At 39.6% G+C, this 24,669-nt stretch overlaps 2 protein-coding genes across 2 annotated transcripts in view; one reads left to right on the top strand and one right to left on the bottom strand.

Annotated features, from left to right (window-relative positions):
• LOC118808800 (cadherin-related family member 1) overlaps positions 1-10,156 on the top strand; it is a 44,467-nt gene extending 34,311 nt beyond the window's left edge. Inside the window, exons 16-18 of the mRNA XM_036571677.1 lie at positions 1,205-1,433; positions 3,458-3,712; positions 8,921-10,156. Of these exons, the coding sequence (XP_036427570.1) occupies positions 1,205-1,433; positions 3,458-3,712; positions 8,921-9,517 (1,081 nt within the window). The 3' untranslated portion in view covers positions 9,518-10,156. The remainder of the gene's footprint in view (positions 1-1,204; positions 1,434-3,457; positions 3,713-8,920) is intronic.
• Positions 10,157-18,305: 8,149 nt separating this feature from the next.
• On the bottom strand, positions 18,306-23,587 carry LOC118808934 (leucine-rich repeat, immunoglobulin-like domain and transmembrane domain-containing protein 2). Its single transcript, XM_036571814.1, has 5 exons — positions 23,543-23,587; positions 22,720-22,733; positions 22,512-22,649; positions 20,326-21,104; positions 18,306-19,093 (listed from the first exon to the last, which is right to left on the bottom strand). Exons 1-5 carry the CDS (start codon positions 23,585-23,587, stop codon positions 18,306-18,308), a joined length of 1,764 nt encoding a protein of 587 aa, XP_036427707.1.
• Between the last annotated feature and the right edge of the window lie 1,082 nt (positions 23,588-24,669).

Genomic DNA, 24,669 nt, shown 5'->3' with positions numbered 1-24,669 from the left:
TTCTACATTAACTCCAGCGTTTCAGACCATTTGTTGTCAAACTGTGTTGAACGATCAGCAGAGCTTTATTTTACTGTAAAGGAGGATTATTTTATTTTTACCTACTAATCTAATTCTGCTGTGGAGCCACAACAGGGCAGTAAAAGAGCTGCATGTGGCTCCAGAGCTACATGCAGCCGACCACTGTACTAGCTGTTCCATGCCTCACTGCATGGCTGGTTTAAAACCTCATTGTTACGCCCCTGATGGTGCCATGCAGCTGTGTAAGCATTGCTCTGGTGATTGCTGGTGCCAAAAATTAGTGATCAAATGAGAGTTTTGGCAGTCACTTTTATTTAAGGTGAAAATAAAGACACAAAGACGCAAAAACACAGCACCATTGGGTTCAGCCTGTATTAGAAGTGTGTAAGATGAATTTATTCTTTTTACATGTGGGGCTAGCTTCCAATTGAGAGGTCCTAGGCCCACCCCCCCAGACCCCCATAACTACACCAAACATTCCTTAATCACTTCCTACACCATTTATGACAAACTTATACATTTGCTTTATGTAAGCCCAGTATAGTTCAATAGCACATTTGGAAAGCTATTAAACTCAACAGTTGTATTGCAGTTTATCCTATCATAGCCACCAACAAACAGGCCCAGTTATCTATCTAAGATAGATCCAAAGCTTGCCCGCAGCCCACCAGAAAGTTACCCTAACCCCGCCCTCTCACCCCATAAGAGAACAAACATATTTGTATGCTCTATATAACTCAATAAATTCTTATTGTCCATTTACAGTTGTATTTTTGAAACAGTTAACTAACAAAATATAGTGTGCAGTTATGAATGCATTTATTTGAAACCTACTTACCTTCTTTATTTGAATATTGTTTTGTCTTTGAAGGCCTAAGCCCACCACAAACATTGCATTTTGGCCCCTAAGACAAAAAGTTTGAGCACCCCTGATCAAAGGCATACAAGGCATACATTACAGATTGTAATAAGAAACATTTATAAGTCAGCTCAATTTACTTTAGCTCATGCATAAACAGAAGGAAAGACATAATTAGCTGATATAAATTTGTGTTTTTCTCGCATAATCATGGGATACACAGAAACCAATAAACACTATTTATAGATGACAGATTTATCTATGAGCATTTGTATTTGTTCTCGAACCAGTTTTGAGCCCTGATTTTGACTTTCTGCATTCCAGGTTTCTGATCCACCCCACTTCAGGAATCATCTACACTCAGCCGTGGGCCACTCTGGACGCTGAAGTGAAGTCCAAGTATAATTTCTATGTGAAAGCAGAAGACACTGAGGGTAAATACAGCCTGGCGGAAGTCTTTGTCACTGTGCTGGATCTAAATGACCACCCTCCAGAGTTTGATGAAAACTTCCTGGAGAAGACCATGATCATCGGAGCCCCTGTGAAAGTAGAGGTTTGTGGTTTTCTTCAGTACTGGAGGTCTTACAGCAGTGGTCTCCGACTCTTATTTAACTGTAATACCTCTGATCCAGCCAATCAGGGACTTGAGAAGTGGTTGATTAGCTGGAGCAGCGTGGCAAATTGTGGTCGGACCAGGAAGGACTCCCTCCAAGGCCGCTGCCTTCAGAGTGAACAATAATACATATAAAGAGAATTCTTAACTATTTTCATGGCTCTCAAATGTGCTGAACTAAATATAGACCTTCACAGTTCCTGAACCTTTAACAATCACAGCCTCATAGAATAGCACATATCACACATACCTACTCCTAACAAGATTATTAAAATTTCTAATTAAAGCATGCGTCCAGCTCCACTAATGCACCTAACCTCAATTCTCACGCAGACAAGAGAATCGCTTATAGTAATTTTAATGTCCTGTGTCACCAAAACAGGTTTTAAGACATATTTGTTGTTGTAAGGCCCTTTTGATCATGAAGCAGCATTATTTTAAAGCTTATAGTCATGAAGTTTCCAGCATGTAAAATATTTTATTTTCACAGAATCTTCATGTAATCCATAGTTTGTTGACCAGTGATAAAAGGGTTTCATTTAACACTGGCGTTTCTGACAAATCCCTTCTACAGAATATATATGGAGTGGAATGTGTGACAACACTGTGCCCTTCTGTTTTGTGGATAGCCATCTGTCCTGTTGGGCAGTAGATTAGACCAATCCCTGTAGGCCTAGCACTTATCTTTTCCGGCTGCCACAAATTCCCCCTGACGATTTCGGTTTTTATCCCCTTCAGGATTCTTCTGTATAACTAGAGAAAACTTGTGGAAAATGACTAGAGTTTAAAAATTCTTTGAATTTACAGTACTGTGCCAAAGTTTTAGAGAAAGTTAGGTGCAAGAAATCTGGACAGCTATAATCATCTATAATGCATTATACACTGATCAGGCATAACATTATCCTTGTTTCTACGCTCATTGTCCATTTTATCAGCTCCACTTACTATATAGGTCCACTTTGTAGTTCTACAGTTACAGACTGTAGTCCATCTGTTTCTCTGTATACTTTGTTAGCCCCCTTTTACCCTGTTACCCTCACAGAGCAGGTACTATTTGGGTGGTGATGTGGTGGTGGTGGTGGTGTGTTAGTGTGTGTTGTGCTGGTCTGAGTGGATCAGACACAGCAGTGCTGCTGGAGTTTTTAAACACTGTGTCCACTCACTGTCCACTCTATTAGACACTCCTACCTTGTCAGTCCACCTTGTAGATGTAAAGTCAGAGACGATAGCTCATCTGCTGCTGAGATCAGGATGTTGGTCATCCTCTAGTCCTTCATCAGTGGTCACAGGACGCTGCCCACAGGACGCTGTTGGCTGGATATTTTTGGTTGGTGGACTATAAAGATTGTTGTTGGGGTGGGAGAGTCAGAGCATACATTACGTTGCAGTGCATGCTGGGGATTGTAGTGCAGCACGTGGTGAAACGAGCTAATATTAATAGAAAATTAAAATACTTCTGTGGGCCAGATAGGATTGTGTGGTGGGCCAGATGTGGCCACATGGGGCTTAAGAGGATCAGGCCCTTAGAAACAGAATCACTATTCTGATAGACAGAACCACAATCCAACAGAATAGAGCATGATCATATGACCAAGTGTGACTGTGTAGAAATTACAACCCGAAATTGTGCCTCCTGTAGTAATTTCATTACCGTACAGATGCGTGAGTTTTATTACTGAGGAGACATGAGGGTTTTTTTACTGCAGTCTTTTTTCAATCTTTTTTCTTTGACTATTTTTTTAAAGAAATATCTGCCAGACCAAAAACACATTTCATTTTAACCTGTTTAACCACATAAAAATCTATGTTACATTTCACCCCAAGTTACTTTGTACCCCATGCAGCCAGCATAGGTCAACTGAACACTGCCAATGTAGCTAGCAATGATTGACTTAGGCTTCACTGTTAGTAATGATATCATTGTTTGGTTAAACTGTCCCTTCAACCCGCTTTTCTGTGTGCAGGCGGTGGACGACGATGCAGAAGAACCAAACAACGTCATCGAGTACTCCATCATGAAGGCGGACCCCGAAAACGTTTTCGACATCAACACTAGCACAGGCGAGATCAAGCTCAAACCGTTCATCAAGTCCATGGAGATCGTGCAGAACATCACCAGGCAGAAAGACTGCAAGTGGTCCGTGGTGGTCCAGGCTCGAGACCGCGGATCGCCGTCTTTCACCACCACAGCTGTAGTGAAGATTGACATCACTGAGGCGGTAAGAGTCATTAGATGGTATCGCAGTGTCGACTCATGTAACATGCTCAGTGGTGGGCCTTCAGAATATGTGAAAAAGGTGCATCATCTTCAAAAAATCTGTGAAAACTGTGAATTAAATTTAAATACTACTTAAAGTTAAAATGGTTTCTGGCTTCTGAAAGCTTTTTCAGGTTTTTCACACTCACACATCTCATCCAAGAACCATCCATTACGAGATTTTTTAGGAACAGTTAGTGGTTCTTCTATTTAGTGGAACCTTTATTTTTGAGATAAGGGGCAAATTAAAGTAGCTTTGGGGTTTCAGGGCCAGGTTAGGTTTAGAAGCAGGGTTTGGGTTGAGGTTAGGATTAGGGATAGGATTAGGGCCAGGTTTAGGTTTAGGAAAGGTCAAGGTGAATTTTCATATTCATATAAGCTAAATGAAAGGAATATAAGAAATATAAGAAAATTTCATGATGAATGGATCAGTAGAAATAGTCCAAAATTTGGTTACATTAACAGCACTGCAGTAACACTGACGTGGTGTGTGTGTGTTGTGCTGGTATGAGTGGATCAGACACAGCAGGTGTCCAAACTCCAGCAGCACTGCTGTGTCTGATCCACTCAGACCAGCACAACACACACTAACACACCACCACCACGTCAGTGTTACTGCAGTGCTGAGAATGATCCACCATCCAAATAGTACCTGCTCTGTGAGGGTCCATGGGGGTCCTGACCACTGAAGAACAGGGTAAAAGGGGGCTAACACAGTATGCAGAGAAACAGATGGACTACAGTCTGTAACTGTAGAGCTACAAAGTGCACATATAGAGTATTATCTACTCTGGCTTAGCCATTTATTTGTATGCAAAGTTGGCACTTTGTTAAGTATAAATAAGTAACACATCCTCTGCACAACACACAGTTCTGCACATTTTAATGCACAACTACTATTTATTTGCTGAACTGAACATATTAAAAAAAAAGTGCATTTTTGGTGCATTTAATATTTCATATTTTATTTATTTATTTATGATGTCTCTTTTTTTGCAGGTAAAATTTGCAGGAAAATGTCACATTTAAGTTTGTTCCCAATAGAGGACGTTAACTTATATTTACATAGAAAATCAACAAACCTGTAATTTGACCAGAGGTGCTCAAACTTTTGCATACGTTTAAAACTACTTCAAGTGTCTATGAATTGTTAATCACATGTTTACATTTTAGCTGATAGCACAAGTTACTTGTAAGTACGATCTAATTCCAGTAATTGCACTGGACCTTTTCTATCCCTGTATGCATTGAACTACTCCGTATTACACCTAAGTAGGTGCCAATTTAAGCAGTGCAATGTTTGCTTCCCCTCTCAATTTTCCCACGAACCACCACTGAGCATGTTGATTTAAAGCCACGCCTCGTTTCAAAGAGCCAAAGTCTGCTGGAAGTGGAAAGTACCTTATCTGAGACATGTTAATGGACCTTTCTGGTTGAATTATGAGGTTGGAAATATTGCTAATGGAGACTTTGGTTATTCGAACCCAGGCCTGTTAGTCTTGAACCATTAGTTTTGTTTGTATCTTGTTGTTTGTGTCACTTGTGCTCCTGTTCAGGGTTTGGGGTTGATTACATTTCAGTACTACACCTGAACGGCTCTGAAATCGAAAGTCACCTTGGCTCACAAATGACACGCACTCGAGGTATATTGACTCAAACCCTGACTTGTAGAAAGCCCCAGTGTGGATATTTGTAGAGAGACATCCTTCATGATGTTGCAATATAAAAAGCTCATTATAACAGTCATTTTTAACAAGCAGTTAAAGAGTTAACTATGGACATTGTGAGCGATGTCCTTAACGTTGCTTTCAGCGGGCGATCTTGCTATCTTAAGTTCTTTGTGTGTTGTATTGTGCTTTCAGATCAAAGAAAGAATAATTGCGTACTTCTTGGGCCTGAGGAATCGTCCGTTGACTGTTTTTGGAATTTGTTTGAGCTTTGTCACCTTCGCCGTTTCGCTAACCGTCTTCATTTCATCAATGCTTTACTGGACTGCAGTGAGACAGGCCCGGGTCAATCCCGAGGCTAGCTTCCGAAAAATAATCCGAAGGCCCAAACTGTAACTCTTAGTCCACCTCATCTCAAGGGTCACTGAACATTTTGAGGGGAAATCTATTTTTTGAAATACTTGATGTTTAATATGTTATATATTCAGAAAATCATATATATATATATATATATACATATATATATTTTATGTTTGTGTAGTTTAGCAGTGTTACATCTAAGGTCTAATTTGTGCCCAAAACATTATGTATTTTTTGTTCGTCCTTATTTTCAGTTTGATTATTTTTTTCTTTTTATATACGTTTATTTTAGTAGTTATTATAGCCTGCATGTCTTTTTTCTGTCACTGAGTAATTTTCATTAGTGTTGTTCTGCAAAACTTTATTGTTTTGTTTTATTTGCTATTATAGATTAAACTGCCTTGTTTTTTTAATATTATATTTGATATCTACACTAAAGACTCTTGTTTTGGGGATTTTAATCCAGGTTAAAGGTTCTCTTACAGCGATACTCAATATGCAGACAGGTGACAAAGGACAAAACAACATAAATTGTCGAAAGGTGTTGGGCCACCACAAGCCACCAGTACAGCTGCAGTGCACTTTGCCATAGATTCCACATCTCTCTGGAACTGCGCTGGAAGGATGGACCATCGTTCTTCCAAAAGATATTCCCTCAGTTGGTGTTTTGATGGTGGTGGTTAAGACCACTGTTGGTTCACAATCTCCCATAGGTGTCAGCTAAGTTGAGATGTGGTGACTGTGAAGGCCAAAGCATATGATTTACATCATTTTCAAACTCATCAAACCATTCAGTGACCACTCCAATTAAGAAAATAATGCTCATGAAAGATGAAGGGGATCGGTCAGAATTTGTATTTATTTGCAGAATTATGCCAGCAAAATGCTCCCCCACAGTATAACAGAGGCACCAGACCCCAACCCTGTAGGGGTCAGGCATTCCAGCCTATAGTGCTCTCTTGGTGTACACTGCACATGCACTCTTCCAGTTGTGGAGAGTATGGAGACCCTCTGACCATATCACTTTATTCCACATCTCTGTAGACTAGTGCCTGTGGTTCTCACACCACTGAACTCTCAAACTCAATTACTCTACTCAATAAAAAACTCAAACTCAATCACTAATTAAAATTTGATTAATTTAATAATCATTTATTCAAGTTTTTCATTTAATCTATCACCTATGACCCTATCTATGGGTTAATGGTGAATGATAATGTTGGATAAATGATAATATTGGATAATGCTGGATTCAGAATATTGATAAAAATGAAGTTTACCTGAAACATCTCTCTAAAAAGCAGTTTGTAGAACTCTGTGTTTTGCTATACATGAATTTATATGATAACAAGGACATATCACTCATTGTAAATAGTGATATGAGTGATATGAGTGATTTCTTGTGGTATGTCTTTTACAGTAGCAAGGATAATTTCACTCTTATTGTATAAAAAATGTCATATCTCATATGATAGCAAGAATTATATCACTCTTATAATAAATAATGAGTGATATGAGTGATATATCTTACAGTAGCAAGGATGATATCACTCTTAATGTAAATAATGAGTGATATGAGTGATATATCTTGCAGTAGTAAGGATGATATCACTCTTATTATAAGAAAATGAGTGACATCTTGTATGACAGCAAGAATTATATCACTCTTATTATAAATAGAGTGATATGAGTGATATATCTTACAGTAGCAAGGATGATATCACTCTTAATGTAAATAATGAGTGATATCTTACAGTAGCAAGGATATTTTCACTCTTATTGTATAAAAAATGAGTGAGATCTCGTATGATAGCAAGAATTATATCACTCTTATAATAAATAATGAGTGATATGAGTGATGTATCTTACAGTGGCAAGGATGATATCAATCTTAATGTAAATAATGAGTGATATGAGTGATATATCTTACAGTAGTAAGGATGATATCACTCTTATTGTAAATAGTGAGTGATATGAGTGTCTCTAATAGTAGCAAGAATGATATCACTCTTACTGTAAATAATGAGTGATATGAGATGTCTTTTACAGTAGCAAGGATATTTTCACTCTTATTGTAAAAAATGAGTGACATCTCGTATGATAGCAAGAATTATATCACTCTTATAATAAATAATGAGTGATATGAGTGATGTATCTTACAGTAGCAAGGATGATATCAATCTTAATGTAAAAAATGAATGATATCTTACAGTAGCAAGGATATTTTCACTCTTATTGTATAAAAAATGAGTGACATCTCATATGATAGCAAGAATTATATCACTCTTAAATAATGAGTGATATGAGTGATGTATCTTACAGTAGCAAGGATGATATCGATCTTAATGTAAATAATGAGTGATATGAGCGATATATCTTACAGTAGTAAGGATGATATCACTCTTATTATAAGAAAATGAGTGACATCTTGTATGACAGCAAGAATTATATCACTTTTATTATAAATAGAGTGATATGAGTGATATATCTTACAGTAGTAAGGATGATATCACTCTTATTGTAAATAGTGAGTGATATGAGTGTCTCTAATAGTAGCAAGAATGATATCACTCTTACTGTAAATAGAGTGATATGAGTTATGTCTTTTACAGTAGCAAGGATATTTTCACTCTTATTGTAAAAAATGAGTGACGTCTCGTATGATAGCAAGAATTATATCACTCTTATAATAAATAATGAGTGATATGAATATATCTTACAGTAGCAAGCATGATTTTGAACTGCACTTGCCCAAATGCACATTTGCTAGAGCAAAATAAATGTGAAGGTTTGTCAGCTTGAGGATGCTTTTCTACCAGAATAAACAAGCGCTGCCTCTGAGTTTGAGCAGATCCCTCAGTGACATTAATAAAGAAATAAAAGGTTCTGAAGGCACCACATTTCCCAACCTGTTTCAAAGTGCTGATTAGTTTCTCACATGGTTACCTGGCCCCACATGAGGAGTGGCATGAATTACACTTCAGTGCCACATTAACAGACCCTTAATCAATGGTGGAATTGGGCCTCATCTTCCCATATGGACATTCTTCATGCTTTGATATTATTTCTTTATTTCTTTATTATTTTTTACAGTTGTTTTCTGTGGGCTGTATTTACAGTGTGCTTTTTGTGCTCTCTTACAGAATCCTCTCTCGGGCCCCATGGCGGCCTTTTTAATGCAAAGTAGGGACAATCCGTTGAAAGCCCTAGGCATGGTGGCCGGGGTCATTAGCGTAATGGTAATGGTCACGGTGTTGATCTCGACGGCCATGTACATGCGCAACACAAAGTCCAACAGGATCGCGCCGGCCCATCGCATCATCCGCCGCAGACGCAGGGAGCAGCAGCAGTGGAACTTCAAAACGCCCTTCGGCCAGTCTGACAGTCCTGACAAGGTAGTGGTCGACGACGTGGAGAGCAGCACTGCCAACCGCAACAAGAACAACAACAGCTCGTGGCCCAAGCCACCCCCACCCACTGCGCCGGTCCTGCCTCCGCCACCGCTGGCCAATCCCAGGGTCACTGAGCGTCAGAGGTCGGCGGTGCCCACCATCTCTGGGTCACTGACCTCTAGGAGCTGCAGCCGCACCTCCAGCCAGAAATCCCTCACTAGCAAAGATACAGAAGACAGGCCCAGCCAGAGCAAAGAGGGAAACGTCAGCTCAGCGCTGGTGTCAGAGCTGAAGAAAAAGCTGGAGCAGAAGATCATCGAGGCAAACCAAGGCTATTACTACTACTGAGGCCAGTGGCTTAGCATAGATGCTAACTACTGAAGCCAGTGGGTTAGTGTAGATGCTATTGGACCTGTCGGGACGGTGGAGTTTGGACTCTTTGATGTGAAGCACATGCTGAACGTCCTCTGTTGGAATGGAAGTGCAGGATTACAGGACTGCAGCGGGATTTTGTGCAGAAATGTCTGCTGGGGAGGAAAATGGATGTTGAAAGTTGCTTTTCCTTAATGATGGACCGTCAAATATATAAGCTTCTATAACATGTAGGAACATAGAAAACTATAAAATAGCTTAAAAGTGATATGCAAAGGCTTGAAATCTCTTGGAGAAAAATGAAATGAAACAAAGGTGCAGTGGAATAACTAGGATTGGAGATTTAGAGGCAAAAACAAGGAAAACAGAATGAAGGATAAGGAAATCATACATTTAAATGTGAATTAAAATAGTATCTGCTAGTTTTTTTCTCTCGTACAGTCCGTGTGCTTAATCCCTCCAGCACAGTCAGCTTACAGAGCAGCACTACAGAAGTTATTTAGGCAGCTTGAGACGAGCGCTCCTGATTCTTGAGTAGCTCGACGCTGTGCTGCCATCTTCAGGTGAAGGTAGACCTTTAGATTAATGATAGCTGGATGGCGTTCTCACTCACATGTTACATTTATAATATAGTGAACAGAGACAAAGCACAGAGAAAAAAACATTAGGTCCAAACAGCTGGGCATTTTTGTTTTGTTTTGTTTCGACTTGGCACTTTTGTGTGTACATATTAATGTTTCTATATTATTTCAGCCTGCATGCCCAGCTTAAATGACTGTGATGTATATTCAAATGCACAACACCCATATTGACTGAGCATGGGAGCGTGCTAATTGACACAAAAAGCCAGTTCTTCCAGTATTAACTAATCAACAAACACTGTAGCAGATACAATAAAGAGGAATTCCACCAATTTTTCAGAATTTCAGCATAATTGAATGGTTAAGATGTAAAGTAATTCAGAGTAGTTTGATGTGAAATGCTCTGTTCTAGAGAAACTTAGAATCAGAACTGTTCACAGTGGTGGTGGTGATAGGAACCAGACGTCTGAAGAGTTTAATACCTCTAAAAGCTCCCTCGCAGAAAGTTAGTACATGATATGGTTATGAATATGCTGGTTTTATGATCGTTTTGGACGATCACGGTGTTGCAAGGCAAGGCAAAATTGTCTCCCAAGAAAACGTATTACTTCAGATTTATCACTGTTTTATCATTAACAACATCATATATCACTCAGACACGTGTCGGTTCACTGGTGGGTTTTGGATGGTAAATAAAATGGAGGTATTTGTCGTTATTGTGACCCCTGGTTCCATTCACCACCACTGTGAGAGTAGGAAATGAGAGTCTCCATAGTTTAAATCTCACCACTCTGACTGACTGTGTTTACATCTCAACCTCTGAATTATTCAGCAGTATTATATTCTGTGGAAATCACCTTTAAGTCCACATAGACAGTAGCAGTCAAAATTTTGGACATGATTAGGTGGCTTGATTAGGTGTTATATTCTTAAGGACATTTTGTTAAGGCTTAGCTCGAAATCTATTTCTAAGACAAATGTAAATAGTAAACTTGATGCATATGTATGTGTTTATTTCCAAAATGAACACTGTTAACATTATACCTGACATTATATGCTGTCAAGAATTATGACAGATTTCGCTCAGTAATATATCGGTGTTATATGAACAGCATATGTTAGATGCTCATTTTTGCTCTGTACTCTAATTAGCTACTTTGGACTGTGCTAAAAATGCATCTTGGTACATGAAAATGGCTTAAATACCATATGTAATATGACTAATTTTGAGATTGTTGTAAGGATATTACAAGATTAATATAAGATCTTACTCTATTGGTAGATCAGTTTTCTTATTTTAAGCATTATTTGTGCATTCTTTCCTGAAATATAGTTATTTGCCATTGAAATAAGACACTTTGACTAGATTGCTGAAATTACTTAAAACAAATAAAAAAACATCTAGAAATAAGTTACTTACATTCGACATTTGTATGTATTTTTACCCCCCATTTATAATACAATTCATTATTACGAGACATTTTCCAGCCTTTCTTTATGCCCTTTCAATTAAACAGGCTGTTTTTTGTTACTGCACCTTTAAAATGGATATATGTAAATGACCTGTCCTCCAAATTGGCTGCCCTTATTATGCCTTGTTTAAAAAGCAGCCCACCTTATAACTTCAGCATTTATAGTAAATAAGTAAATAGGTTGGTACAGATGCTTTATTTCTTAAAGATAGTGTGTCCAGACTTTTGACTGATGCTGTGCAGTGGATGGAACCACAGTTGAACGGTGTCAGCCCCTTTAATATTAGATGTTCACTCACTTCTTCTTCCGCAGCTAAACCTGTCTTTATGATATGCTTCCAGTATCGTGTTCAACGCGAGCCTCTTCTATGAATTAATCTCTTTTGTGTTTATCAGACTTTTTTTTACTTGTGCAGCAGCAGCAGCTTTGCATTGAGTCACGTCTTTGGTTTTGCATGTCTGATAGCAGCATTGGAGGATGAGCTTTCACCTTCAGCTGCTTCAGTATCTATGTAGCTTATTCCAAATTAGATAAGGTTTTGCAGAAATCTAAACTGGACACATGCTCAGAATACTGTATCTCCCAGGTCCAGTTTTAAGACATCCTGTGGAAGCAGATTTACAAAAACACTAATGTTTTATCAAAATAGTTCTGGAAATTCACTGACATTTTAAAAGAATACATGAGGAAGCAGCTTATTGGAGTAATACAGATATCAAAGTGTTTTTATGGGGGTTATAAATTCCTGTTTATTGTGAAAACAGTTTGTTGTAATGAAGTATGTTTTTTGCATGGTAAATTTACTTAACACTGCCTAACGTAGCATTTTTCTTAAATGATTCAAATTGTTCCACGTTCAATGCGACGTTCCTCAGAAATTGACTGTTCAGTATATTTGACTATCTTGTGTCTTTTTATTGTCTTTGTATTATTTTGAATAAATATGTACAAATCACTGATAAAGTGACTGTTTCAAGTACTTGTTTATTCCGTTTGGTGCAATTTAAAGAGGCATTTCAGCCTACAACTAGATTTTACTATGCTATTTGTCATGTGCCATATTCCCTAGTGCAACGCTGAGTCCCTCCGTTTCATTGGTTTGACAGAATTCGTGAGTTATTTACTACAATACCCAGCATGCATTACGCAAATGCATCATACGACTTTTGGGAATCCCTGCGGTGTCAACTACCTGCTAGTCCAGCCACTGATCTATAGGGTAATAAAATAAATTTATAAATCACAAAGAAAACAGTGATTCTATCTTTATTCAGCACAAAATGGACTCTAGAGACAAGTTTTTTTCCTCTGTCAGCCAGATATATTGAGCCATACTGAGGTAACGTGTCTATAGGTGAGGTAAGGTGTCTTTAGCGTATAGCTTGCTGTCCTCCTTATCTGATGAGATATTTGTCATTTGAGTAATGCATTCCTACTATTGTAATAATAATTTGACAGTGCAGCTGCAATACTATATTTGGTGTCCTAGCAGCAACGTTAGCTTTCTGCCTTCCTTCTGTTTTTAACAGCTAACGAAAAAAAAAGAAAGATTTTGCACACAAAAATCAAACCCGAAGCAGTTGTAAGTTGCATAAGATCACTCTATGCAATGCCAAGCATTGGCTTGAGTGGTGTAAAGCATGCCACCTAGGGGTGGGAATCTCTAGGCACCTCACGGTTCGATTCGATTACGATTCAGAGGCTGCGATGCGATTATAAAACGATTATCGATGCATCTCGATGCATCTTTTTTTTTCTATACAGGATTTCTTTTTTCTCACTGTGTGAGGACTTGGAACTTTTAAAGGAAAGTATTTGTAATGATCCATAATGCATTTACACCCAGTATCTTTTATTAATAAAACAAATGGAAGTGATGTGGCAAGTGAACTAGAAGGCTCTCATTCACCGCTCTTGTTTGGAGCACATGAGACGCTGCTGCCACTCATCTGTGATAAAATGCGCTGTTACGGTGAAATAAGATCCAGTGGCAGTGGGTGTCCGTGCAGCACGTTACAGCCGTCCTGCCTGTTTCCTTTTATATTTTTTGATTTTGTAACTTCAGTTTTGGTCTGGTTGTAGAGAGTGGGGGGGGTCGCTGTGTCAGTAAAATATCATGCAGAGGGAGCCGGTCGGATTTCTCGCTCATCCAGTTGTCTTTGTTATGTGCCGTTACAGACTGTCCGGGCGCTGCACTTCTGCACTTCCAAGTTCCTCCTTTTGCGTTCCGTCAACATTACGTTATAAATTAAATATTTAGAAAATCGTTTTTTGACATTTGTGAATCGATTCAGAATCGTCCATGTCCGCATCGCAATGCATCTAAGAATTGATTTTCCACCCACCTCTAATGCCACCACTGGACTCTGGAGCAGTGGAAATGTGTTCTCTGGAGTCATGGATCACAATTCACTATCTAGCAGTCTGATGGACAGTTCTGGGTTTGGTAGTTGCCAGGAGAACGTTACCTACTGGACTGCATAGTGCGAACAGTAAAGTTTGGTGGAGGAGGGATAATGAGCTGGAGCTCTTTATCAGGGTTTGGGCCCCTTAGTTCCAGTGAAGGGTAGCACACAAATAAATTTTCAACAATCATATGCTTCCAGCTTTGTGCCAGCAGTTTGGGGAAGAGCCTTTCCTGCCCCAGCAAGACTGAGCCCCTGTGCACAAAGTGGGCTCCATAAAGGCATGATTTGGCAGGTTTGGTGTGGAGGAACTCCAGAGGCCTGCACAGAGCCCTGACCTCAACCCCACTGAACACCTTTGGGACGAACTGGAATGTTGACTGTGAGCCAGGCCCTCTCATCCAACATCAGTGTCTGACCTCACAAATGCTCTTTTGACTAAATGAGTACAAATTCCCACAGACGCACTCTAAAATCCCGTGGAACACTTCACAGAAGAGCGGATTCTGCTATAGCCGCAGAGTAGAGCCAATATTAATGCCTAGGATTTTGGAATGGGATGTCTAACAATCTATATAGGTGTGATGGTCAGGTGTCCACATACATATGGCCATATAGCGTACATCATCAGAAGGAGGTTTTCCTAGTCTTTTAAACTGTAAAACCTCACTGGAGACTACTGTGGCACTACTGTACTACTGAAAGAAAGCATATTTACAACATACCTAGCAATGGTTATGTTTTCATTTTGACCACAGTGTCCCTTTAAGCTTCATACAGTCTTGCAGTCACAAGCAGGTCATACTGCAGCATCTCGACTGTCATACAGGCCTTTTACATATATAAATGTACCACTGCATATTGTGTGAAGTTTAATGTCAATGTGCTGTCTTGACATTTCATGCAGGACATCTTGACGCCTCACTCAGATGTTTGAAGAAAGGGTTATAACTGATTGAGAACACTAGGAGGAACATGCTGCCTGGAAAAGGACAAAAGGTCTTGTCCATTCATGGAAAACAATAGAAGCAAATAATCCTTTGAGTCAATTTTTTCCCTAAGCTTTCGTTGTTGATTCTGTCTTAACCTCATTCTCCCACCATCACCTGTAATTATAACCACACTCTCACAATGTGACCTGTGACCCCCACCTCTCACCTCTCACCTGAATAATCAGCTTTTGATGTGATGATATGACAGAGAGTCAAAGTTAAAGCTAAAAGTGCACTGCAGGCTGATTTTGCCCTACTTACTAAGTAGTTACTAGGGTGTGAGCTGGACTGTCCTGCAAAAATGAAAGTTATAAAGGAATTTGGCCTAATTAGTCATCTGGCAAGAAGCTAGACTGACTACCTCTACCTCAAACATACACTGATCAGGCATAACATTATGACCACCTCCTTGTTTCTATGCTCACGGACCCTCACAGAGCAGGTACTATTTGGATGGTGGATCATTCTCAGCACTGCAGTAACACTGATGTGGTGGTGGTGTGTTAGTGTGTTAGTAGGAGTTTTTAAACACTGTGTCCACTCACTGTCCACTCTATTAGACACTCCTACCTTGTCAGTCCACCTTGTAGATGTAAAGTCAGAGACGATAGCTCATCTGCTGCTGCACAGTTTGTGTTGGTCATCCTCTAGTCCTTCATCAGTGGTCACAGGACGCTGCCCACAGGACGCTGTTGGCTGGATATTTTTGGTTGGTGGACTATTCTCAGTCCAGCAGTGACACTGAGGTGTTTAAAAACTCCAGCAGCACTGCTGTGTCTGATCCACTCAGACCAGCACAACACACACTAACACACCACCACCACGTCAGTGTTACTGCGGTGCTGAGAATGATCCACCACCCAAATAGTACCTGCTCTGTGAGGGTCCATGGGGGTCCTGACCACTGACGAACAGGGTAAAAGGGGGCTAACAAAGCATGCAGAGAAACAGATGGACTACAGTCTGTAACTGTAGAACTACAAAGTGCACCTATATAGTAAGTGGAGCTGATAAAATGGACAATGAGCATAGAAACAAGGAGGTGGTCATAATGTGATGCCTGATCAGTGAATCTTAATAAGTTAGGCTTCCTCTTGTTGATAGAAGGACAATAAAAAATATCACCCTTTCCTAATGACGTATCAAATTTATTGTACATTTAGTTCAAACATTTATACAGACTGTAAAACCAAACAGTGCAATACAGGTGTGTAATTTATTATAAATATTCCTCCACTGACTTTGGAAAAAAAATAGGTTGTTTAATCTTAAAACGATCAAGTTTCACACCTATAAAGCTTCACTGTCACAAAAGACGAAGTGCGTTCAGCAACACGACTGCAGTAGCACTTTATTTGGATGTTCCACTGTACATAGTTTACACATGCTTACCTTGTCAATAAACCACCTGAAAGCTTACATTTCTACATAATTCAGTGGTTAAGGTGTAAACAAAGTCCTTCAGAGTGGTTTGATGTGAAATGCTCTGTTCTAGAGAAACTTATTTGAAACATTTTATGCCTCTAAAAGATACATCACAGGCAGGTATTACATGAAAGGGTTATGAATATGCTGCCTGATGCCTGAGACACTGTTTTATGCTGGACTAAAACATAGTTATTTTGTGAGTTCAGACCATGCCTTCAACATGGTGGTGGTAGTATGAGGGAAGATTGATTGAGGGAGGGGGGAGAACTCTGAGAACTTGGGCTGTAGTTCTGGGCAGCTTCTGCCCCCCTTATAGCTGTAGTAGGACTGATACAGGACTGAGGAACAGGGAGGAGATGGGGGGCGGTGGGGATTGCGAACCCTTCATTACAGGAACGGAAGGTGAGGATGTGAATTTATAGGGCACTCGATTGGAAGAAGGAGGGGTTTTAGGCATGTTCCTCCCCCCAAAACGTTAGATATAATATAACTACATTTCGCTGTTGTCCGAAGAAAACCTCGTATCTCCATTTTGGACGTTTTTCAGTTTTTGACATAATTTGAAAATGCCTGTTGTCCTTTACATCATATGTAAATTTCATGATGAATGAACTAAAAGAAATTACCCAAAATGACATGGAACAAAGTCTGGTTCCATTGACTTGCATTAAAAGTAAAGAAGGTTTTTTCCTTCTCCTGTAAAGTTTTCATTTTGGAGATACGAGTTTTTTTTCTGACAACAGCGATTTAAATGCATTCCCGCAGGAGGGGTACATGCAGGGCATTGTAAGGCAAAAACGCAAATTTTTCAGATTTTGTACTGTTTTACTATGATCACCATTACATATGAAAGTCAGACTGACTGGTCATTTTTGATAGTAAATAAAATGGCTATATTTACATTGTAGACATTGCAATCTTTGGATTCTATCACTACCATTGTTAAGAGTCCCTCTATAATGAATCACTTCGTATCCAACCACTCTGAAGGAGTTTGTCTACATGTCAGATCAGCTATAGAAATTTGAAAAATTGGTGAAATATGTACTTTCTCTCAGCCTAAACCAGCGGTTTCTGGTCCCCTGTCCTGCACACAGACTGCAGTAACACTTTATTCGGATGGTCCACTGTAGACAGTTTGCAAATTCTTAACTTGTCCTTAGATTACATGTAAACACCTTTTAGTGTCACTTAAAAGGGGAATTCCACGTATTTTTCACAATTTCTTAATTTTTGGGAACAATTATAATTCTCAGATTTTTCTCAAGTAAAGTGCACTTGCACTTTGTATTTACATCCTGCCTTAATTTGCTTGTTACACCCTGTCCTAAATATAACACTCACTGACTATAACACTAAACCAGGTCCTAATCCTAATCCTAACACTGTTGAGAATAACCAGTTAATAACGTAAAAAAAAATTGAGCATCTGTAAATCATCTTATACATTGCAAAAAATGGTGTCTTATCAAGTGAAATGACCTTAAATCTAGTCGACATGTCTAAGATTTCCCATTTTGGGATGGTTGTGAACTTATTATAAGATTATCTATCTTATTTCTGGACATTATTTACTTGCTTTATTTAGTAAAATTATCTCACTGTACTGGCAGATAATTTTGCTGGTTTCAAGCCCATTTCATAAAACAAGCAAAATCATCTGCCAATACAGTGAGATAATTTTACCATATAAAATTGCTTAGAACAAGTAAAAAATAAGGTAAATAGTCTTAAATTACACTTCAATCTCAACAGGAGAAATATTAGATTTATTGGCTATAAGATAAATTTACTTGACAAATGACTCTTTTTTGCCGTGTAGAGGACTATCCAAAAAACTGAAAATATAAAAACAAAGCATCGTCCGTGTCGATTAGACAACTGGTTAGTACAGCTGGGCGCTGTTGCCCTTCTGTATTTTGTCTTCGGACCGCCTCCTCGCTTTCATCTCTTCGCCAGAATCTCTGCAGAGTCCTTCGTCGCTGGCCGCCTGCAGACTGTCGAAGGTTCCCTGCCTGTCGCCCAGCTTTAGGCCTTTGGCTTCCCTCTTCCGTCTCTTGCAGAGCTCTGTGCAGCGGTCGAAGCAGCCGAGCCTGGTGTCCGTGGTGCAGGCGTACATTCCTGCAGGGACAGCCAGCACCATGGCGCAAACGATCACGATGATGTGAATGAGTCTCTCGCGCTGTTCCAGTTCATTTGTGCCACTTCCGGTCACAAACACGATACACTGCTCTTGCCGAGGTGGCTGGTTCTTCAGAGACACGCACACTTCGTACTTGGTCACCGGTAGCAAGTCGTTCACAGAGTAGCTGTTGATTCCTGGGCCGACGTAGAGCATCTCTTTCTTTGGCGAATCGTAGCGCCCAAAGTGGACCGTGAACCAGGTTTCTGCAGGATTCTCCGTCGCTGCGTACCACTCTATGGTGATGCCGTACACGGTCTGCTTGGCGATTCGGATGTCGATGTAGACGTTCTCATCAGCAGAGGCCAGCGGGAAGGCGGGGGACATGGGGAAGGAGGTGTCGCCGGACAGGACGTTGAGCTGGATGCCCACGGATGAGTTGCCGATAAAGTTGTTGGCGGTGCAGGTGTAGAGACCTCGGTCAGCCAGGTGAACCGAGGGGATTATCAGGGCAGAGCTGATGGTGTCTTCGCCCACCTGCGACTGAGAGACTGTAAGCAAAAGCAGAGACAGGAAAACAGAGCCATCAGAAAAAAAATGAGTTTGAAAAAAATTGCCAGTACACCAAGCGAGGCTGCAGCTGCACTATACGAATACGACAGTAGACAAACAACCGAAATCCAGATATTCCATGTTTTCTTAAGGTGTGGTGATGGAAAATTCCAGCAGTGGAACCACCAATGTCAGTGTTAGCTAACCACAGCGCCAGTGGAACATTTTCTGTCAACAAATTTTTCTGTCAGCAAAATGAATTTTTCCAGAAACACAGGCGCTCAATCGCAATTGCTACCGAACGATATAGCTAAGGAATTCTTATTTTTATTCATTTTATTTAATAGAATCATCATGCTTGTTGTGTTTAACCTCTGTGTTAATACTCTTATTCCATTGTTAAGCTTTAGTTGGAAACAAAAGGGCTAAAATCTTGAATTACCTAAAGAAAAATTGTCCAATTAGGATTTCTCTTTTCATGGTATCTAGGTAGATACAGACAAGCAAGTGCTTCTATTCATTAGGCCTTCAGGAGCTGGACAGAAGACACCTTAGATCAACTGGCGGCGTAATTAGCAAGTAACAGTGGAATAATGAGGGTTTAAACAGAAAAAAACCTACTGCAGACTTCCTTTCCAGAAAGCCAACATACACTACATGCCCAAAAGTAACCAGACAGCCCTCCTGATTAGTTAATTCAGCTACTATAAGGTACATTATACAGTCAGTCACATAGCTTGTATAATCTCATAAATAAATGCTGCATCTAGTCCTAATTTCTGTTATTTATAGATATTTATGGATCTGCAGTGGCAGATAAATACATGGAAAATATCATGTATTGGCATCAGCCAACAATTCCCACATCGGTGCATCCCTAGTAAGCATATTTTGTATTTAACTGGGACAGCAGGATTATTTTCAGTTTGTTTGGGACTGTAATATATTGCAATATAGATTTCCAGACAAAAAATGTTTTGGAAAACTATAGATGTAATTTGGACGCTCTGAAATAAGTCGCTCGCTAAATTCAGAACAAAGCCAGTACTCTTGTGTAGCAGTGTAAGTGCTTTTTTGACCCAGTTTCATTCTGATGTTTCTCGATAATCCGTGTGTGAAGGTGGGCCACAGACATGCTTACTGTCTTTAAGCTCATTGTGTTTTCTGCAGCAAAGTGTGTCAGTACGATGGCACTTGAGCCGTGGTAGAAACCAGGGCCGGGTGGCTTTACCTGTAAATCCTCTGATGGTCTTTAGACTGTAGCTCCATTGCACCACTGGATCGGGCCTTGCTTTCACGAAGCACCTCAACGTCGTGTTCGCTCCCAGCGAAAGCGTGACGTTAGCTTCTAGAGTGGACGTTTCTGGCTTCAAGCAGTTCTTCAGCTCCAGCTCGTGAAAAAACTTCCCTGCTCTGAAATCCGGGCCTGAACAAGTCAGATAAGAGTTCATCAAAATGATGGGTGGACTGACCGATCTGACGAATTCAACGAAGCCTTTGAGGCGGCAGTCGCAGAGCCAGTGGTTGTCGTGCAGTGCTAGCACAACGTTAGCCGCATTGTCTTCCCTCCTGCCATGCGTCTGTGGGCGGTAGCGCGGCCAGTTGAGAAAGACATCTCGGGAAATGACCGTAAGCTGATTGAAGGATAAGTCTAAGTAGGTCAGCGCAGGCAGGTGGCGCAGGGCGTATTCCGGCAGCACGTCTAGCCGGTTGTGCTTCAGGTCCAGGATTTTAAGGTTGGGTGTGTCCTGGAAAGCCGTCCATGGTATCGATCTCAACTTGTTGCCTTGCAGTCGCAGTTCTGTCAGGTTTTGCAGGCCCTCAAGGCTCTTAATGTTCATCAGGGTGATGTCATTAAAGTTCAGCCATAGTGATTCCAAGGCACTGACTGTGGAGAAAGCCCTTTGGGGTATTTCAGTTAGGTGAGAGTTCTCAATCCTGATTTTTATGAAATCTCCAGGGATGTTCTGAGGTATCGATCCCAAAGCAGTTTCCATACACGATAAAGACCTGGACAGGAAATGAGAAAATACAGCTGCTTTTCCCTAGAATTAAGGAATGTCACCAGATAATGTGAACATTTTTAATACTGACAACATATAAAGGGGCGCAGGATGATAACAGAGTCATGTAGGTATCAGCAGAGAATTGCTTCAAAAAATGACTGGAGGTTTGGATTTGTCCAATATTTCTGACAGATTTGGGCGCTCTTAGTCAAATGACATGTTTTGTTGATTTTCTAAGTGAAAATAAATTAACACACCCTCTACACTCTCAGATAACTGTCACTGGGGCAGTGGCCCTCTTGTCACTGGGGTGGGACCCTCAAGGGTCCATCTCAGTACCTCTAGTCAGGGAACATAACTGAACCATAATCCACTGAAATGATATGTTCTAAGCTGTACTGACTCCACACACCCTCGTCTCGTCTCCAGGCTTTTATTTTACTGTTCTGTTTTAAAACATTCAGTTATGAAAAGGTACAAATACGAACTTTTTCACCTGGAAAAACTTATTTAAGGTTCACAATCAGACCTTAAAACCACTGTTGTACCTTTGAGGGAACATTTACATTGTTTGTACCTTGATGAAGAAAAAATGTACCTGAACAGAACCTTTATTTCTAACAGTGTACATAGAACAGAGTTCAACACATTTTAACTCACAGTTACAGTTTACTTGCAGAATTTATGAGAAAAAAAAACATAGCCTCTGCAAAAGTTATATTTCATGGGTTTTTCAGTATGTTAAAATAAACAAATAAATAAAAACTGTGGACTAAAATTTGTAGACAATGTCCTGTTTAAGGTTGTTCCCTGTAGATGATGTGCTGACTTATTTTCACTTTGAAAATCAACACAACGTCTGTATTTATTCCAGCAAAACAAGATTGTTTAGGTGTCTCTGGTTTACTGCACTAAAATGAATGTTATAGTTCTCTTTCTATCTAATCTCAATTTCTTAATTTAATAAAGGCTTGACAGGTAAAGGTTTCACATTGGTGTCGGCATCGCCCCACAATTCCTATTACCAGTGCACCCCTACATATGTATATTTATTCATGTCTTTCAGATATTTTATAAACGTAAACTAAAAATCTTTTCTCAGCTTTATATATTATAGCAGCTCAGATAAACACAGACCATCTTTAAGTCTTGCTAGATGCGAATGAAATGTTCATGGCATAAATATTGGCAAAATATTTAAAACATATTCTCATTATTTCATGATTACTTCAGATAAGAGTAGACCAAATTATTTTGTACCAATTTTCTCGGCCCATTTTTGTCAATGAACAGAGAGCGTCGTTCAGATTACCTGCAGATCCTCCTTCAGTAAACACAGACCCTCTAACCCACTGACATGATGCTGCCTTCAGTCTTTACCAGCCATTTGCTAGATTCCCAGCCAACTTACCTCCCAAAGCTGTCCTCCGTACAGGAGCATCCCGTCACGCAGAAACAGAAGGCAAAATGAAAATGACTGAATACTAACAGTGCGGCTAGAAAGCAAAACGTGGCCATTGTGGTTTTTGAGGAAGGCATGGAGAGCGGGCTATTTTGCAGGACATGTCACTGAGCTTGGTGGCGTTAAGCTCATTGTACTTAATCCAGCCTGACGCAACTCCTGAAGCAAGAGCTAGAAAAAAAAGGAAAGAACACACTTGAGAAGGAGCTTTAATGAATAATGACACTGATAGTACTATGTTGATTCACAAAGTTTACATTTAGGAATCATGCAACCCATTTTGAATAACAGCAAATATTTGCAAACCATTGTATATTTGATTCTAATATTAAATTAATATCTAATTAAATTAATACTAATACTTGAACCAGCATGAAAGATACAAACTGCGCTGTTAAAAGTGATACACTGACAAGTGAAAACACCTTAATTCTAGTCAATATATCTCATATTTCAATATAATATGTAACCCCATTTCCAAAAAAGTTGGGACGCTGTGCAGAATGTAAATAAAAATAGGATGCATGATATGCAAATCATGTAAACCATATTTTTAAAGGAAAATACTACAAACACTGCTGTAGTTTTGAAAGTGAAATATTTCCCATTCTTGTTTGATACAGGATTTCAGCTGCTCAGGAGTTCAGAGTCTCCTTTGTTGTATTTTTCATGTCATAAAGCACGAAATATTTTTAGTGGGTGACAGGTCTGGACTGCAGGCAGGTCAGTTTAGCACCCGGACTCTTTTAATACAGAGCAATGCTGCTGTAATACGTGCAGAACGTGGGTTTGACACCGTCTTGCTGAAATAATCAAGGCCTTCCCTGAAAAAGACGTCGTCTGGATGGCAGCATATGTTTCCAAAACATGTATATATCATTCAGCATTAATGGTGCCTTCACAGATGTGCACATCACCTATGCCATGCGCACTAATGCCCCCCTATACCATCATGAATACTGGCTTTTGAACTGTATGCTGATAACAAGCTGAGTGGTCTTTAGCACAGAGGACACAGTGTCCATGATTTCCCAAAAAAAATTCAAATTTTGATTTGTCGGACCACAGGACACTTTTCCACTTCACCTCAGTCCATTTGAATGAGCTCGGGCCCAGAGAAGGTGGCAGCGCTTCTGGATCCTGTTTATATTTGGTTTCCTCTTTGCATTTTAGAGTTTTAACTTGCATTTGTGGATGCAGTGATGAACTGTTTTCAACGACAGTGGTTTCCAGAAGTGTTTATGAACCCATGCAGTGATTTCCACTACAGAATCATGTCGGTTTTTAATGCAGTGCCATCTGAAGGCCCAAAGATCACGGCCAGCAAATACTGTTTTTTGTGCTTGTCCCTTACATACAGAGATTTCTCCAGATTCTCTTAATCTTTTAATGATATTATGTACCATAGATGATGAAAAGCAAAAGTTCTTTGCCATTTTATGTTGAGAAACGTTATTCTTGAATTGTTGCACTATTTGGTTGTGCAGTCTTTCACAGAGTGGTGAACCCCTCCTCATCTTTACTTCTGAAAGACTCCGCCACTCTGGGATGCTTGCTTATACCCAGTCATGTTACTGACCTGTTGCTAATTAACCACCAGGTGTTTTTTTAGCATTATACAACTATACCAGCCTTTTGTTGCTCCCGCCTCAACTTTTTTGGAATGTGTTGTTGGCACCAAATTCAAAATGGGCAAATATTTTTCAAAAAACAATAAAATTTCTCAGTTTCAACTTTTGATATGTTGTCTTTGTACTATTTTCAATGAAATATAGGGTTTAAATGATCATTGCATTTTCATTTTATTTTATTTTGCACAGAGTCCCAACTTTTTTGGAAATGAGGTTGTAATGCAATAAGGTTATTTAACTTATTTCTGAATGTTTTTACTTGTTTTAAATAATTGTATCTGCAGATTCATAATTTTGCTTGTTTAAAGACAGAGTGCAGATCGTTTTTGCTTATTTTAATAAATAATGCTTGAAATAAACAAAATTATGTGCCCATAGAGTAAGATAATTTCATTAGATAAAACAACTGTAAACAACAAACAAAAAAACAACAGTGCTGGGAAAAGTAATTGATTCTTAGATAAATCACAATGCTC

The sequence above is a fragment of the Colossoma macropomum genome, unplaced genomic scaffold (assembly GCF_904425465.1).
Source record: "Colossoma macropomum unplaced genomic scaffold, Colossoma_macropomum, whole genome shotgun sequence".
Taxonomy (NCBI): domain Eukaryota; kingdom Metazoa; phylum Chordata; class Actinopteri; order Characiformes; family Serrasalmidae; genus Colossoma; species Colossoma macropomum.
The sequence above is the reverse complement of the archived record's forward strand: the minus strand, read 5'-3'. Positions and strand labels throughout refer to the sequence as shown.

What these genes read in the sequence shown, in the direction of transcription:
- LOC118808934 (XM_036571814.1), bottom strand. Translation starts at nt 23,587, where the DNA reads ATGGACACTGTGTCCTCTGTGCTAAAGACCACTCAGCTTGTTATC. An exon ending in ACGGAGGACAGCTTTGGGAG is followed by an intron (nt 21,105 to 22,511) that starts GTAAGTTGGCTG and finishes TTTCCTGTCCAG; the next exon opens with GTCTTTATCGTGTATGGAAA. An exon ending in GACCATCAGAGGATTTACAG is followed by an intron (nt 19,094 to 20,325) that starts GTAAAGCCACCC and finishes TTTTGCTTACAG; the next exon opens with TCTCTCAGTCGCAGGTGGGC.